This window comes from Medicago truncatula, chromosome 8 (assembly GCF_003473485.1).
Source record: "Medicago truncatula cultivar Jemalong A17 chromosome 8, MtrunA17r5.0-ANR, whole genome shotgun sequence".
In the NCBI taxonomy this organism is placed as follows: Eukaryota; Viridiplantae; Streptophyta; class Magnoliopsida; order Fabales; family Fabaceae; genus Medicago; species Medicago truncatula.
This window is the reverse complement of record NC_053049.1, coordinates 26,032,019-26,047,437: the sequence shown is the minus strand read 5'-3', so window position 1 is coordinate 26,047,437 and position 15,419 is coordinate 26,032,019. Positions and strand designations below refer to the sequence as shown.

The 15,419-nt window shown below is 32.9% G+C and overlaps 1 protein-coding gene across 1 annotated transcript; it reads left to right on the top strand.

Moving 5' to 3' along the window:
- The first annotated feature begins 390 nt into the window (after positions 1 to 390).
- LOC25502675 (WD repeat-containing protein 25) lies at positions 391 to 7,536 on the top strand. Its single transcript, XM_013590226.3, has 4 exons — positions 391 to 666; positions 2,765 to 2,923; positions 3,204 to 3,688; positions 6,908 to 7,536. The coding sequence occupies exons 1-4, from the start codon at positions 432 to 434 to the stop codon at positions 7,277 to 7,279; spliced, it is 1,251 nt and encodes a 416-aa protein (XP_013445680.1). The 5' UTR covers positions 391 to 431; the 3' UTR covers positions 7,280 to 7,536.
- Positions 7,537 to 15,419: the final 7,883 nt, after the last annotated feature.

The following is a 15,419-nucleotide window of genomic DNA, read 5'->3' as shown; positions in this document are numbered from 1 at the left end:
ATTGAAAAAGATAAATATAGTTCGTTAAGTTTCATACATTTAAAAGTCACAAATATTTATACATATGATTTTACCCTAGATCTTGAAATATTTTTGTATTACTGGAAAAAGGAAGAAAGGGAAAGTTGAAGAAGATAGAAATGGATCTTTTGTGTCATGGGTATTCAATTTGAATTTAAAACTTATAAAACTTAAAACTAACCCGATTTTTTGTGAAACTTAAGATACCCACATAGCTATTTGGCCTTAAAAATATAAGAAAAAGCATCTAAACAAATACACCAAATATTTTCATTTTTTTAACAATAAATATATCTTTTTTTTTTCTCTATAAAAAAATCAATATATCTATTTATTTATTCTTCCTTGAAAACCTAATAAGATGAAGAAAAAAACAGAAATTTGAATTGGGAGCAGAGAAGAACACACACATGGAACTTCTGCGCAACGCTTATTCAAATTCCTCAGATGAAGAAGAAGAACCCAAACGACTAAAATCATCTCACACTTCTTCATACCCACCAAAACCCTATCTCCCTTCTCCTTCTCCTTCTCTCATTCTTCCAGGTAGCTACGTTTCCAAACGACAACGCGCATCATCATCATCATCAATCTCTACTACAACTACCATTTCTTCATCACAATCCTCTTCTTTCACGCTCTCCGGTACTATTTTTCTTTCCATTTTCTACTACTTGTTGTTGCACATTTCACTCTCAATTTTAATTTTTTGTTCAAAATAGAAAATTAGAACCATTGATTAGGATATTTATTATAAGGATTAGAACCGTTGATTAGGATTTTTTATTTTTTTTTGTTGAATTTGTGATTTCTGTGTGTGTCTGTGTCCAATCAAACAACTCTTACCTCTATTTATAATAGCATATAGAATTGATCTGTGCGGGAATAGAACTAGGATGACCGATCTCAACCTCTGTTCTAATGACGATCTGGTGTTCGTCGACTGTGGGGAAGAAACCTGCGAAACAGCTAATCGCTCCGATGCTCAACATAGTATGTGAACTTGAGAGAGAAGTGTGAGAAAATACGTGAAGTGGCGTGGAGCTATGCTTATATGACTGAGCTCAGTGTAACTGCTTTCGTGAAATCCGGTGACGGATGCGGGAGTCGGTTAGAGATAGGTTCAACGATCAGGATCAGCCCGGGGCGGTGTTCCTGTGCAGTAGGGGCCTTCCACAACCACTCCTCACGTGAAGTGGACCGTTTTATGCGCCGAAATTCGGTCCGGAACAAGAATAAAATTAATACAATGAATTCTAATCGATATAAATTGTTAATTCAAATCCTAATCTATGGTTCTAATCCTTATAATAAATATATGAATGATTCTAATACTCCCCTCAAGCTAAAGCTCAATAAGATTGTTACAAGAAAACAATGCCTTTTCCTACAAAATATGGAACTAAGTCCTAACTATCATAAGTTGCCATTGGGATGAGCGACGACAGGAAGAGAAGGCACGACTAATATGATTCATATGTGGAAAAAAACGGTAAATGGCATCAGTTGTTTTTGATGTCTCTGCAACCATATCGTGACTTCAGTTGCGGCCGGATAACCAGTATTTGACCACAATTATCATCATTATGAAGGATATTTACGCGACCTTGATTTAAAACTTTGATATTATTTCATACTCTTTCCTAATTCATCATTTTCCCTTCACGACCTAAAATCCCCTCTTCTCCACCGATTGGACGAAGCAAACACAATATGAGAAAAATTAGAAAAGCTTACTTGGCTTAATCATACATATTCATGCATCAGTCAGTAAATAATCACAGACATATCTAAAATACAATGGCTTCCACTAATACACATATCTGATATGCCTTTATGTGGGTATATCATGGTCCATAGTAATCTAGGGTTAGGAATTAAACATTTTTTCTTATTAAACTTGGGTAAATTAAGCATAATTACCTACCAAAAGGACAAAGAAAAATAGATTGGTTTTGGATTAACTTTTAGCTTATAAGAACTTCTCAATTAAAATAGGTAATGGTTCTTTACCCCTGAAAAGTTCGTATGTACATATAGATGTCTATGGAGAAGTAAAATGATATTACTTTTGAAAAAATCGTAATACAAAAGATATTTCAATTTATATGAGATTGAGAAGTAGTTTAGAAACCTCATTGTTATTGCAAGATTCTTTTAGTATTTATTTTATTAAGTGCTGGACACGTTTATCCGAACTAGCCCATAATCTATTATAACATTATTTGAGGTAGAACATTATGAAATGCAAATTTTATTTCATAATTTTATCTACGTTCCTTGATATAAGTTCCACTCATTGTTCTCCCAATTTAGTGTTTAGTTAAGGTATTTCAGGGAATTGAATAACTGGAAAACAAGGTAATTAATAGCAAAGGGAACATAAGAGACCTATTGCGTTATACATAAGTTATAACTTCATTTGGCATGACTTTATCATAATCCAAAATCTAGTTCGAAATTTAAGGACTTCCACTTGTATTTAGTGAGAACGGTTAGTAGAAGCATCAAACATGCAACCTTCTGTATCTTATAATCTGAGGCTCTGGCTGAGTGATGAGCTTGTATAATTGCAATTTCTTTATTTCCTCAGACGGAGCGTGACCTTTTCTTGATGGTAGTTTTCTCAGATATAGATTTTCTTGATATTTTTAACCTTGTATATTTTCCCCCACTTATATATTGAACTTTAAACCATTGGTAGAGACAACTACTCTGACCTTTTTCTTGTTCATAAATATAGGTAGTATCTCAGAGGCTGATATACCCCATAAGATTGTAGCATTGTTGAAAAGTAAAGCAAAGGGTCATCAAAACCTGAACTCGATACCTGACAAGCTATCTGCAACTCTATCTGGACATACTAGAGCTGTCAATGCTATACATTGGTCATCAACTCATGGTAAATTCTCTAAGTTCACAAGCTGTTGCCCTTGTTTGTGATATGGCTTACTTTTAGGAAATAATAGTTTTCTTATATTGTTTCTTAATGGTGAAAGTATTGTATTATATATTTTTGCTTGAAGCATGTATTTATTCACAACAAGAGTAAATAAATACAAAGTTAAAATATTTTAAAAGTATCACACACTCACACAAGTAAGAGAGCAGACCGGAGCAAGAGATATATCATTGCTCTATATGTTATTAGTAATGATCTGTTCATTGTAGTTACCTTGCAGCTCACCTCCTTGCATCTGCTGGGATGGACAATGCGGTTTTCATATGGAACGTATGGAGCAATGATAAGAAGAAAGCATGTGCGCTAAATTTCCACAATGCAGCAGTGAAAGATGTGAAATGGTCTCAACAAGGGCACTTCTTACTTTCTTGTGGATATGATTGCACATCAAGGTTGATTGATGTTGAAAAGGGGATGGAAACTCAGGTTTTCAGAGAAGATCAAATTGTTGGAGTTATAAAGTTCCATCCAGACAATTCAAGTCTCTTCCTTTCTGGGGGATCAAAGGGCCATATCAAGCTATGGGATATCAGAACTGACAAAGCTGTGCATAACTATAATCGAAATTTAGGTTCTATTCTAGATGTTGAGTTTACAACAAATGGGAAGCAATTCATTTCTTCAAGTGATGTATCTGGGAGCAATATCAGTGAGAATTCTATTATCGTTTGGGATGTGTCAAGACAGGTACCATTGTCTAATCAGGTGAGATAACTCTACTATTGTTTTACAGTTCACGTAATTTCTGCAAAATTGTTGTGAAAGTTACTTATCATTAGTTTAGGCTGCATTACTGATATTGATTACAACTATTTTGTAGCAATAAATTGTTCTAGAGGGAATTCAATAATGGAAATAGCCTAGTAAAAGTCTTCAAAGCTTGCAAGTGCTAGTAATGGATTTAAAACTTAAAACCAGACTTATAACTGAACCAGTAAATTGACTTATTCTAGATTTAGTGGTTCAACCAACAATGACTGGATTGTGATTGGATCGGAATCTATGTTTAATATATGACTGGGTTGGCCATTTTAAAAGAATATCAATATTAATATTTTTTTACTAATTTAATACAATTTTCATTTTTCTCTTGAAGCTATCTTCTCTTTCTTTTAAACTCTGAAATCTAAGATTGTCTCAAGATCCCTAGGTCACCGATAGCCTTGTTCGAAAATTATCCTCCACCACCTCTGTTTTAATCTTCTTCTCTGCATACTGATTCTCCGATCACCAGAGATGTTTCGATCATGATTCCTCATTTCCTTATTTTAATATTAGTGATGTTTTCTATCAAGTCACAAAGAAGCTTAATGAACATAACTTCCTCTTGTGGGGCTAAGAGTTCAAGTCTATAATCATCGCTCGGACTTCATCGCTCTCTTGCTGCACCACAATCCCTCTACAAATCTGATAGAAAATGGTATCTATATTAGTTTATTACACTGAAACACTGGAATTTTGTATCAGAAACAGAGAAACGGCAATGTTACAAGATAACACACCAGAATTGAGAAATAACACAAACTAAAGAAAGAGTTAGTTTTATGTTACAAGGCAACTCTTATCCAAGAAGTTCGAGAGTCTTGGTCTCTCCCTTCGAAGAATTCAAGGAGCTTGGTGTCTCCTAATCAATATCCAGTCCCAAAATAAAATGGCCACTGACTTTTCCTTGCATTTCCGTCTTTACTCAACAACCGTCTAGTACAATAACTGCAGCCTAGTAATAGAATAACATTGGACGCTTCTTTCTTTGTTTCAATCCTTTTTTCCATTCAATTGTCCAATATTGTCAAGATCGAGATCTTGCCTAGGTTAGGGAAGGGCGTAGCAAGATCATAAAACATAAGATCATAACGAGGATTGTAAGATCCTACCAAAATAATTACCTAGGATCGGGAGGGGGTTGCAAGATCGTAAAACATAGGATCGTAACAAGGATTGTATCCTACTAAAATGAAAAGTTATACTAAAACTGATAGAGAACAGAGGCGAATAAAGAAAAACTAACAGAGAAAAATAGCAATGGATCAAATATGGGAATGTATTATTGAAATCAAGGTAATAGATTACAAAAGAAAGAGGAATTTTCAATAGTCTTTGATGAGTTTTTGAAATACACGGTTAATCCCACACCCCTTTGATGTTCTTAGGCTGCGTGCGGCCAATGTCACACTTACCTTATTGGGGTCCATTGCAACCCCTTTGATGTATATAATGTGCCCGAGGTATTCCAAAGAAGTTGGAGAAAAATCGCACATGTTCTTATTGGATACAAGTTGCTATCACATCCTACTATCACATATTTTCTTAATAAATAACTGCTAGAATTTTTATTCATAACTGCCATTAACAGTTTTGTCACTAATTATTTCCTAACTATCGCCATCAAGTAATTCTACCACTTATTATTTCCTAATCGGAACTGCCATCCATGCTGTTTTTAATGCAGCCTAGTATACATGTTCTAAATGGGTGGCTTGGTTGTTTATAGACCAATGGATCTGCCTCTTAGAATCAGAGTGCATAATTGGGAGATTGTTGGATTCGGAATCAGAGAGACTGGGGTGTCTTTTGACATGTTTATAGGCCAAGGGACTAGTTACAACTTGACACTCACCAAACACTGTTGGGACACCCATTGGACACCTTTAACTCCCCAACTATGACTTGACACATAAGTAAACACGGCTCTTGTAAAAAAAATAAAAAAAAAACCTTCCGTTGTGTTTTTAAATAACTTGGATAAATGTTGGCATAAAATTTAGAAAAAAAAATATTGAAAAATGTTACGAAAGATCTCACATAGACTCCAGTATGTTGTCCGTTCACCTGTTCATCCTGTCTCCCACACATGTATATATGTTGGAGGCTTATCAAGTGAGTACATAAGAGGAGATAATCTTGATTCTATAACTGTACTTGAATGCTCCTGTTATATGCTTCACAAACGTCAGTTCCCGGTGTCCTATATTTGGACACTGCTCATGTTTGTGTCATTTCTATGGTCCGTGTTTATGTTAGTATTTAATCGGCTCCAACCACAGAAAAATGAGAAAAAATAGCAACACATTACGGTAACAGCAAACAAAAAGACCTCTTCGGCAGCAACGGGGGCTGCTAATCGTGGTTCTGGGTTGCACTGATGAATAGAAAACACATTGATAATCCTAAAAACAAAGACACAGCCCAAAAGCACTTGCAACAAAGGCAACACATAGCGAGTTTTTTTTTTTTCCTGACCCTGACACTAAACAAAGTTACATATATGACCTGGTTGAATTTTTATTTACCCAAATGCCCTACTTTCATCAAGTTTTTTTTTTGTTTTGTCCTCTAGTGCACTGTCATGCCGGATTAAATGGTGTGACGGTGCACTAGAGGACAAAACAAAAAAAATGGTTGAATTTTTTATTTAATGTTGATTTACTACAGTTATATTCACATTTATAGTGCTAGAAGTAATTGAGTGTAAACAATTTCTCAAGTTACATGTCCAACAGTGTGAAATGCACATGCTTATGTTTTAGGTGACTACCTACATATCAGATTAATCCACCAAAATTTTTATTTCTTTGCTCAAGGGACTCTGGTTTTGCGAAATATTGAGATTTGTTGATGGGTACAAGGTAATAATATTAATGCTGAACTCACATTTCAAAGAAGATTAATAAAGTTGATAAATAAATACAAACATAATCTGCAGCAACAACAAATATTTTAGGTCATTTTTCACTTCTTCTGAAGACTTTATCTAATATTAATGCTGAGATAGAACTCAACCCACAAGTGCTACTGGTGTCTGGTGATATATTCATTTTAGAGTATGCAGTTATTCTTTGAATACCGATTCGACCATATATATGAATAAACTTTGTTAAGACTGTAAGTTTAAATTTTAATTAACATGTTATGCTTCTGAATCAGGTTTATGTGGAAGCTTATACTTGTCCTTGCATTAGAAGCCACCCCTTTGATCCAGTTTTTGTTGCGCAATCAAACGGGAATTATGTTGCAATCTTTAGTACCACCCCGCCATACAGACTGAACAAATATAAGAGATATGAGAACCATGGGGTTTCTGGGTTCCCAATTAAGTGCAATTTCAGCTTAGATGGGAAGAAGCTTGCATCTGGCTCTTCAGATGGATCTATTTACCTTTATGATTATCAGTCATCCAAAGTTTTGAAGAAAATAAAGGCCTTTAACCAAGCTTGCATGGACATTGCCTTCCACCCAGTTTTGCCTAATGTTATTGCTTCATGCTCATGGGATGGAAATATTTTGGTATTTGAGTAGAGTTTCTAATTATCATCTCAACTCCATGGCAGTTTATAATTTCTGTTCTAATTGTTTCTTAAAGGCGTGCTTTAGTTTGTTTTACTGAAAAAGATTTAATGTTGATTCACTGACAGTTGTATAATTGTAGTGAATATTAGTGTTCTTAGATTTGAAAACAGTTTAAAGTATATTTATCATCAGTGAGATATCTTAGTAACTTTAATGATGTGACAACTTTTTTTCTAAATAATATAGAAAGTTACTAACGATGGATGAAAATTAAAGTGCTTCTTAATGTTTCTAATAATGCCCTTAATTTTTTCCTAAGTGAAGAGCTGTTTCTGACAATGTACTCATTGGTATTACAATTTGTAAAGATGGACAGAGATGTTGTTTGCCATTATCATCTAAATTGGCTGATAATGAACCTGCTTCCACACCCACTATGGAATATAAAGAAAACATTAATATGGTGTTCTTGACTATAGACATTTCCCATATGTTATAACTTTCCAAAAGATTTTATGGTCAAGGATCTGTCTTATATATTATAAAATGTAGCTCTGTAGCAACAAATATCATCTTGCAAGTTGCAAAATCATCCCTCAAATGTTGACGGTCTCAAGGCCAAATCTCAATTCACACACAAGAGTGAATTATCCTTTTAATCCTACAAACTGTAAATCCTTACATTTATTTGCATGTCATAAACACTCATTCATGACTTTCTTTTCTTCACTTCAGATATAGAGAAATAAAAACTAACCATATGGCATGAGGCATTGGTTAAGTCATCATAGACAATGTCCTTGCAGGTTGGTCTAGTTGATAAGGATTTATATATGTCAGATGCAATAAGAACCTAAGTTCAACCCTACTGTTGATTTGAGAACTTAGTTGGTGGATAATATGTAAATACCTATGTTACTGCTCTCTGATCTTTAAGGTATTATTGATAGTGCTGATCTCTAGAACCTAACTCGTTTAAGACATTGGTTGATTCTATCATAGACAATGTCCACGCAAGGTTCGTCTACTTGGTAAGCATTTATGTCCAATGCAATAAGAACCTAAGTTCAGCCCTATTGTTGATTTGAGAACTTAGTTGGCGGATAATATGTAAATACCTTTGTTACCGCTCTCTGAACTTTAAGGTATTACTGATAGTGCTGATATCAAGAACCTAACTCGTTTAAGGCATTGGTTGAGTCTATCATAGACAATGTCCACGCAGGTTGGTTTAGTTGATAAGGATTTATGTCAGATGCAATAAGAACCTAAGTTCAACCCTGATGTTGATTTGAGAACTTAGTTGGCGGTGTAAATATCTCTATTACCGCTCTTTGAACTTTAAGGTATAACCGATAATGCTGATCTCTAGAACCTAACTCGTTTAAATTTTCCAAATAAAAGAAAAAGGACATCACAGACAATGTCTAGGTACTTGTAACCAATACCAACCATCATGGAAGGAACATTAAATTAAATATGAGTTCATTGAAGATGAAATTGTGGGGGCAAACTCAGCTGTTCTTATGTTCATCCACTTCTTTCAATAAGGTAAGAGAATAGAAGGGGGCCAAACAAACAAACTGGTAAACAAGACATAATTATGTAATTCCCTTTCCACTCTTCATGGGGGGTCAATTGTAGGGGGACATGACACACCTTCCTTCTCTCTTTTTAGATGCATTTGTTAATGGGACCATTCCCCTTAATTTTTTTTCATACAACCTCACAAATTAGAGAGAATTTAAGTCAAATTTCAATTCTGCAAAAACATTGTTGTATCTGCACATCACACAGCACTATCTAGAGAAAACCAATGATGGTCCACAAGTCACTGCTAGCCTTCTCAAAATACTGTTTATATTGGAAAGTTTTGTAATTTCTAATCCTATTTAAAGCAAGAAACACCCTTATGAAACCTACTAACCTATGAACATACTTTTAATTTCAACATCTATATGAATATGTTCCCCACCTTGCATGGTCTTAACATCTCCCTCTCTCTCTCTATTATCCTTATATTTATTTATCTGTTTGCCCCACTAGTCTTTTCCCAAAAAACAAACTTAAAAGGCAAAAAGGGAAGAAATAAAAGAGTGATGAAATCAAATCAAAGCATGCCCCTATTCAACAGTCCATATGGCTGCAATCATCATCTAAAAGAGAAATACTTTTCTAGTGTACTTGAGGTCAAGAGTGCATTCGCAATTCAAGGTCCCGCAAGGTAGCCTATAGGGTGACATGAAACGATGGGATGAAAGTTTTTCTAAGCTAATTAAGCCAGTTGAACTCTAGGATTTGACATGAACTTCATGGTCTTCTAAATCACTATTATATTACTACTATCATGGTTTTAAATTGCGGTTCACAACTTACCGTCGCAACGTATGCATTTGTCTATATTTTCTATCTCAATCCAAATGTTTGCATGTAAGTTATAGTTTTCAAATTCATGTATATATTCTAAAAAACTAACACATTCTAAAGAGTTTGGAATCTATGATTCTCACATGTAATAAAGACATTAAAGGACATGCTTTCATCGACGATGATATGAAAATAGATAGTATAGCTCTTTCCTATTCATTTTTTTTAACGAACGCTCGTAATGGCAATATGGTAGAGAAACTTTATGGAAGAGACTAACTCATTTGACATTTATCAATTACTTCCACCAAATTACAAATATTTGTAGAAACTTATTTGCATTTCTTCATGGATATTTACATCCTTTCACATGAATCATCATAATTTAATTAAATTTATTTAATTATTCTTAAATTGCATCGCAATCATAACTGCAACCGCAATTTAGAACCATTTTAACTATTACATTTACATTTACTTAGGGTGCCAAAAAAAATAACAATTATTACTATACAAAAAGTTTGTGCTTTGTACTAAACATCATTGCTTTGGAATCACAAAACCACCTACTAATTAAGGTATTGTCACTAAATACACTTAGCTAATCTCATTGTCTCTTTCTTTTTGATTCATCTTGTCAATGACATGTATACTTTCATCTTTTAGATTAATGTTTATCCTCTGCTACATACTAGACCATAATCAAAATGTTTGTGCCTTGCTCACTAGCCATCCTTTGCCTTCAAAAGTAGCCGACAAACTCATTTTATTGGTTTTGCCATGTGATTTGTGGCCTCAACCAAGTCAGAGTCACCCATATGTTTGGTTCTTCTTTTTTGGTACCTCCAAATGACCAAAGAATTTATAATAACATATATATTAACAAACAATCATAATTTTTCTCAAATGCCCCCCTTGCTCTAAATTTCCCTAATTAGCAAACATGCCTAATAAGGCCACTACCCATTAATCAACTTCTTACTTGCATGTTATGTTTATTATATATGTATATTATTAGGTAAATGCTAACGAGTGTCTTAAGAACACTCCTTAAGGATTTTAAATAGTAAATTTTTATGAAAAATTGTGCTTTCAGTGTATCAAAAATTGAGGTGTTAAACTTTTTTAAAGAATAATTTCTTAATTGAAAAACTTTAAAGAATATCTCAAGGACACTCGTTAACCATCCGCATATTATTACATTGTTATGTCACTATGACATGAGTATTATTATGCTTCAAAACCTGACAATAATGATTATAATCTAAGGTCCATGTTAATGAAAATCTTGGGGGGATTATGTTTGATAGATTTCATTGGTTGAAACCAAATTCTAGAAAAGATGAGTCCAGCTAGGAGATAAAGTTGATGAATTAGATTCTTCCTGCTAAATCTTTTCTCATAATAATTGTTTTTTAGTAGTATTTTATTTCACCTTTAACAGTGCTTGGTCTCACTCTCACTGATCATGTTTGAATATTAGTGATTTTTTATGCAACTTGCATGAACTTCACTTACTTCTTAACTCTTGAATGCTTTAAGTTTGGCTATGTTAGCTACTCTCTTTTTTTATTGATTTATTTAAGTCAAAGGAATATTAATTATTTTAAATTTGAAATAGATGAATACACTTTGTGTAGATATTTAGGATGTAATAACTTCTGTTGGCTTCTTCATATTTACATTTTTCCCCTTAGCAAGATACCGTATATTATATTTGTAAAATCTTTTTTGGCTAACCATATTGTTTATGCATCTTTATAGACTAATTACGATCACTTTTATTTTTTTCAAATTATTATCAATGTTGACGAGTCATTATCGTGTCTTATGTTGTCTTTGTGTGATTGCTTCATAAGCAAGATACTGTATACTATATTTGTAAGACCTTCTTTGGCTAAACTTATTGTTTATGCATCTTTATAGACTAATTACAATTAATTTTGTTTTTGTAAATTATTATCAGTGTTGATGCGTCACTATCGTGTCTGAATGTTGTCTCTGAGTAATTGCTTCATAGATTACTTGTTTTTCCTCTCTTTTTATTTTTTCCTTAATATGCATGAATTGGATTAGGCACTATCATCATAACTTACACTATGAGGGATTACTGATTAAAGAAAGAAAAAAAAGGAAATAAAGGAATCCATTCTCTTTGAATTTCTGTCATTTTGTATAAATTAGTGTTTTCTTGTCATATTAGTAGCCATTTGAGTGTGATAATACGTTTATGTCTTTTACTAAAAAAACATGTGCAGATAACTCACATGAGTCAAAAGTAAGAAAGTGAAAGGATATAAAATGTGGTTTATATCATTTTAAAGAAGTACGACTCTGTAAAGTGATGTGAGTGTTAATAATACATGAAACAATTTAGTTTAATTTATTTTAATTTTTAAAAGCATGCATAATAAGGCTATGCTAAAGCTTCCAATATATTGATGTTCAATATATCTGGATTCTTCTAGTAGCCTATTGATTAACCTGCATATAGGTATTCATGAACAAAACAGTGTTTATTCAGGTGACATTTGACTAACAAGATGGCTTGAACAGTTGAGTGCAAGGTGAATGCATCTATCATGCTTCATTCATTGATATGATCACTTATTTTAACGAATTTTTGTCGAAACTATCTCCGTCCTTATATTTAAGACTTTTTTTGTCAATAACAAATTAAGAAAGATAATTTTTATAATAAATTTATGAATAATATACATTCTATTTTGTAATAAATTTATAGTAATTCCATTCATTTAATTAGGGCATTTTTTTTAAACATCATTAATGTATTTAATCTCTTAAAAAAATTCATTAATGTATTTTGTAATTTGAAAAGGATATTATAAAATGGGACAAGGAAAATTGTCAAGAGGGTAAATATGTAGTGAAAAAATAATAATATTCAGATGTCACAATTAATTGATTAAGTTTTTTTTTTTTTGACAAAAAGATTGTTTCTAAGAGCATTCACAATGGAGACACCTATTTTTGGGTTCTTAAATGGTTTTCACGTGTACACATCACTCATTTATAATTTTTTAATAAAAAATACTTAATAATGACCCAATCACTCCAACCCAGATCTTACACAAAGTTCTTAAATGGGATCCACGTACTAACCAACTATCAATAACTTTATATCATTATATTTCAATTTTTTAATATTAAAAAAGTGTGGTCCCGCTTAAAAGTGAGGGTCTTAAGTAAGACCCCGGGTCTTATAAGACCCTGAAAAAGATTATCTCCATTGGAGGTACTTAATAGGCACCGGATCTTAAATAGATAAGATCCTACCGATGGAGATGGTCTAAGTTGTTAGATGAAGATCAAATGAATCATATTCTAAAATGTATTTTAAATTTAATTTGGTGAATTTCAACTACAAGTTGTTTGATCTTCATCAAACGATCATGATTCTTTGACTACATGTTTTATTTTTAAGTGCAATTAATTTGATTTAATGGGAAAGTTAGTAAAGTTGGTTTTGATATTCATCTAGCTGTCGAGTCATATTTGACTCCAGCAACTAGATGGTTTCATGGTTTTCAATTGCGGTTGTGGTTATGTTGTGAAGTGTATAATGCGAAAAATGCAGTTGATCCAGTTGGAGTTTTCATCTTCATCTAGACGATGAGTAATATTTGACTACAACAAGTAGATGGTTTCATCGTTTTCAATTGTGGTTGCGGTTATGCTGCAAACTTTATACTGTGAGAAAATGTGGTTGATGCAGTTGAAATTGTTGTTGTGATATCTCAAAATCCTTTATATAGTAATCAAGAGCGCTTAGATCAGATGACACGAGTCTCTTTTAGCTTAACTAGGGTTCTGGATTCGAATTCAGCTTTGGACATGCAGGAACGTTAAAACTCTTAGAGAAAGAGTTTGCCACCCATTTGGGTCGTACAAGGCTCGAGGAATTAGTCTCCGCAAATTGCGCGGAGGATATCCGAAATCAAAACTATGAATGGTTTCTGACTTGTTAGATAAAGATCGGATGACTCATATTCTAAAATGTATTTTAAAGATAATTTGATAAAATAAAATACACATGTTGTCCAATATTCATCAAACGATCAAGATTCTTTGACTGCATGCTTTCCCCAAGTGCAGTGAATCTAGAAAAGTAAAAGCATGAAAGAGGGGTAGGGTGAATAAAGCCTTTTAAAGTACAAAATTATGTGCATATACGTTTACACATTCAAAATCACACCTTCTCAATAATAATAATGTTGTGCATGAATTATCAACAAACTATATAATGAGATAAAGGGTTCATAATAAGGAATATCTTGAAATCAGAATTTGACAACAAATTTTACTTTTGTAATATAATTGGTGTCATGTGTTATCTATTTGTTGCATGAAGTGGTGGACAAGGTATATCATAATACTCATCAACCATTTATCTATAGCTATAGTATAGGTTAACTTTGCCTTTATACAATTTTTTTTTTTTTATGTGTCCTTTTTTATCCCTTTTTTCAACTTTTTCTACTTTTCTTTTAGCCATTTAAATTTTGTTTGAATTTGAAGCATGTAAGGACACGTCCTGGTAGAGGTACAAGCTAGTACATACAACAAAGTCATATTACTTTCATTTCTTTCAACATATTGTGATGATCCTCTTGTCGGTCAAGTGTGGCCTAAGCACTTCCCCTTGTGTGTCGGTGAAAAAGGTTTTCCATCTTACAAAGTAAAAGGAAAAGTGCAATGTGGAAAATAAACAACATACACTTCAAGTTATTTCATCATCTTTTTTGACTACTTGAAGTCACATTAATTATCTTCTACCAAAAAATAACATAACAAAGATTCAAAATGGAGTGTAGGTTGATTAAAGAGCACATTTCTAATCTAACTCAAGAACGTTTAAATGATATGATCGAGGTCTCTTTCTGTTTAATTAAAGTATCTAAACTTGAATATGGCTCTTGAAATTTAGTAAAGTTTAAACTTTTAAAGGAGAGTTTTGCCGTCTATTATGTTTTTATGCGGAATGAATGATTAGTCGCAGCAATTGTATGTGAAAGATATTTTATTTACACTAAAATAGAAACACACTTGAAGGATGTGAATTAAGTAATATCGATTCTTCAAATCTAAAATATCAGTGGTCATCGATATTTGCTATTAGCACATCTCAGTCGTCGAATAATGATTAGTGATTCATTATGAATTCACCAAATGGAATTTACAATAGTACAACTTGAAAAACGAGTTCAATCTTCATCTAAGAACTATTTACCATGTGTTTGGAACTGCGGTGGCCGAGTCATTCTCGTGTTCAAATGAGTTTTTCACCATGAAAGCCAAAAGCTCCAATACATAACTTCTCCCTCGATGTGATTTCGCAATATTCACCGCAATACCAAACATACGTTTGATTTATACATGTCATCATACTACATTAACTTATCAGTCACTTTCAAATAAATTCATAAATCAGCATCCAAACATTTGCATTTTAGAGATGTGACAAACATTGTAAATTGAAGAAGAAATTTTAAGATTATGGGTTTTGTTTTGATTTATAGAAATGTTACTCTTTTGACTAATTTCTTCATTGAGAGTCTCAAATCACCACGTTTGAGTACTGTTGAAGTCACTTTTGATATGGACCACATAGCAACCTCTTTTGATTGAGGAGGAAATTATAGAATTGGTAACACAAAAACTCTCAAGTATACTGCCATATTTTTCCTGCTTTCAACGTGTTTTCTATCTAATTTTAAGAAGGAAAAGAAAATTCATCATTTTGTTACTTGATTACTTTTTC

Excerpts from the sequence above, each read along its gene's own strand:
- LOC25502675 (XM_013590226.3), top strand. The coding sequence starts at position 432 with ATGGAACTTCTGCGCAACGCTTATTCAAATTCCTCAGATGAAGAAGAA. Across the intron at positions 2,924-3,203 it reads ACATTGGTCATCAACTCATG|CTCACCTCCTTGCATCTGCT; the intron begins GTAAATTCTCTA and ends GTTACCTTGCAG. Across the intron at positions 3,689-6,907 it reads AGGTACCATTGTCTAATCAG|GTTTATGTGGAAGCTTATAC; the intron begins GTGAGATAACTC and ends CTTCTGAATCAG.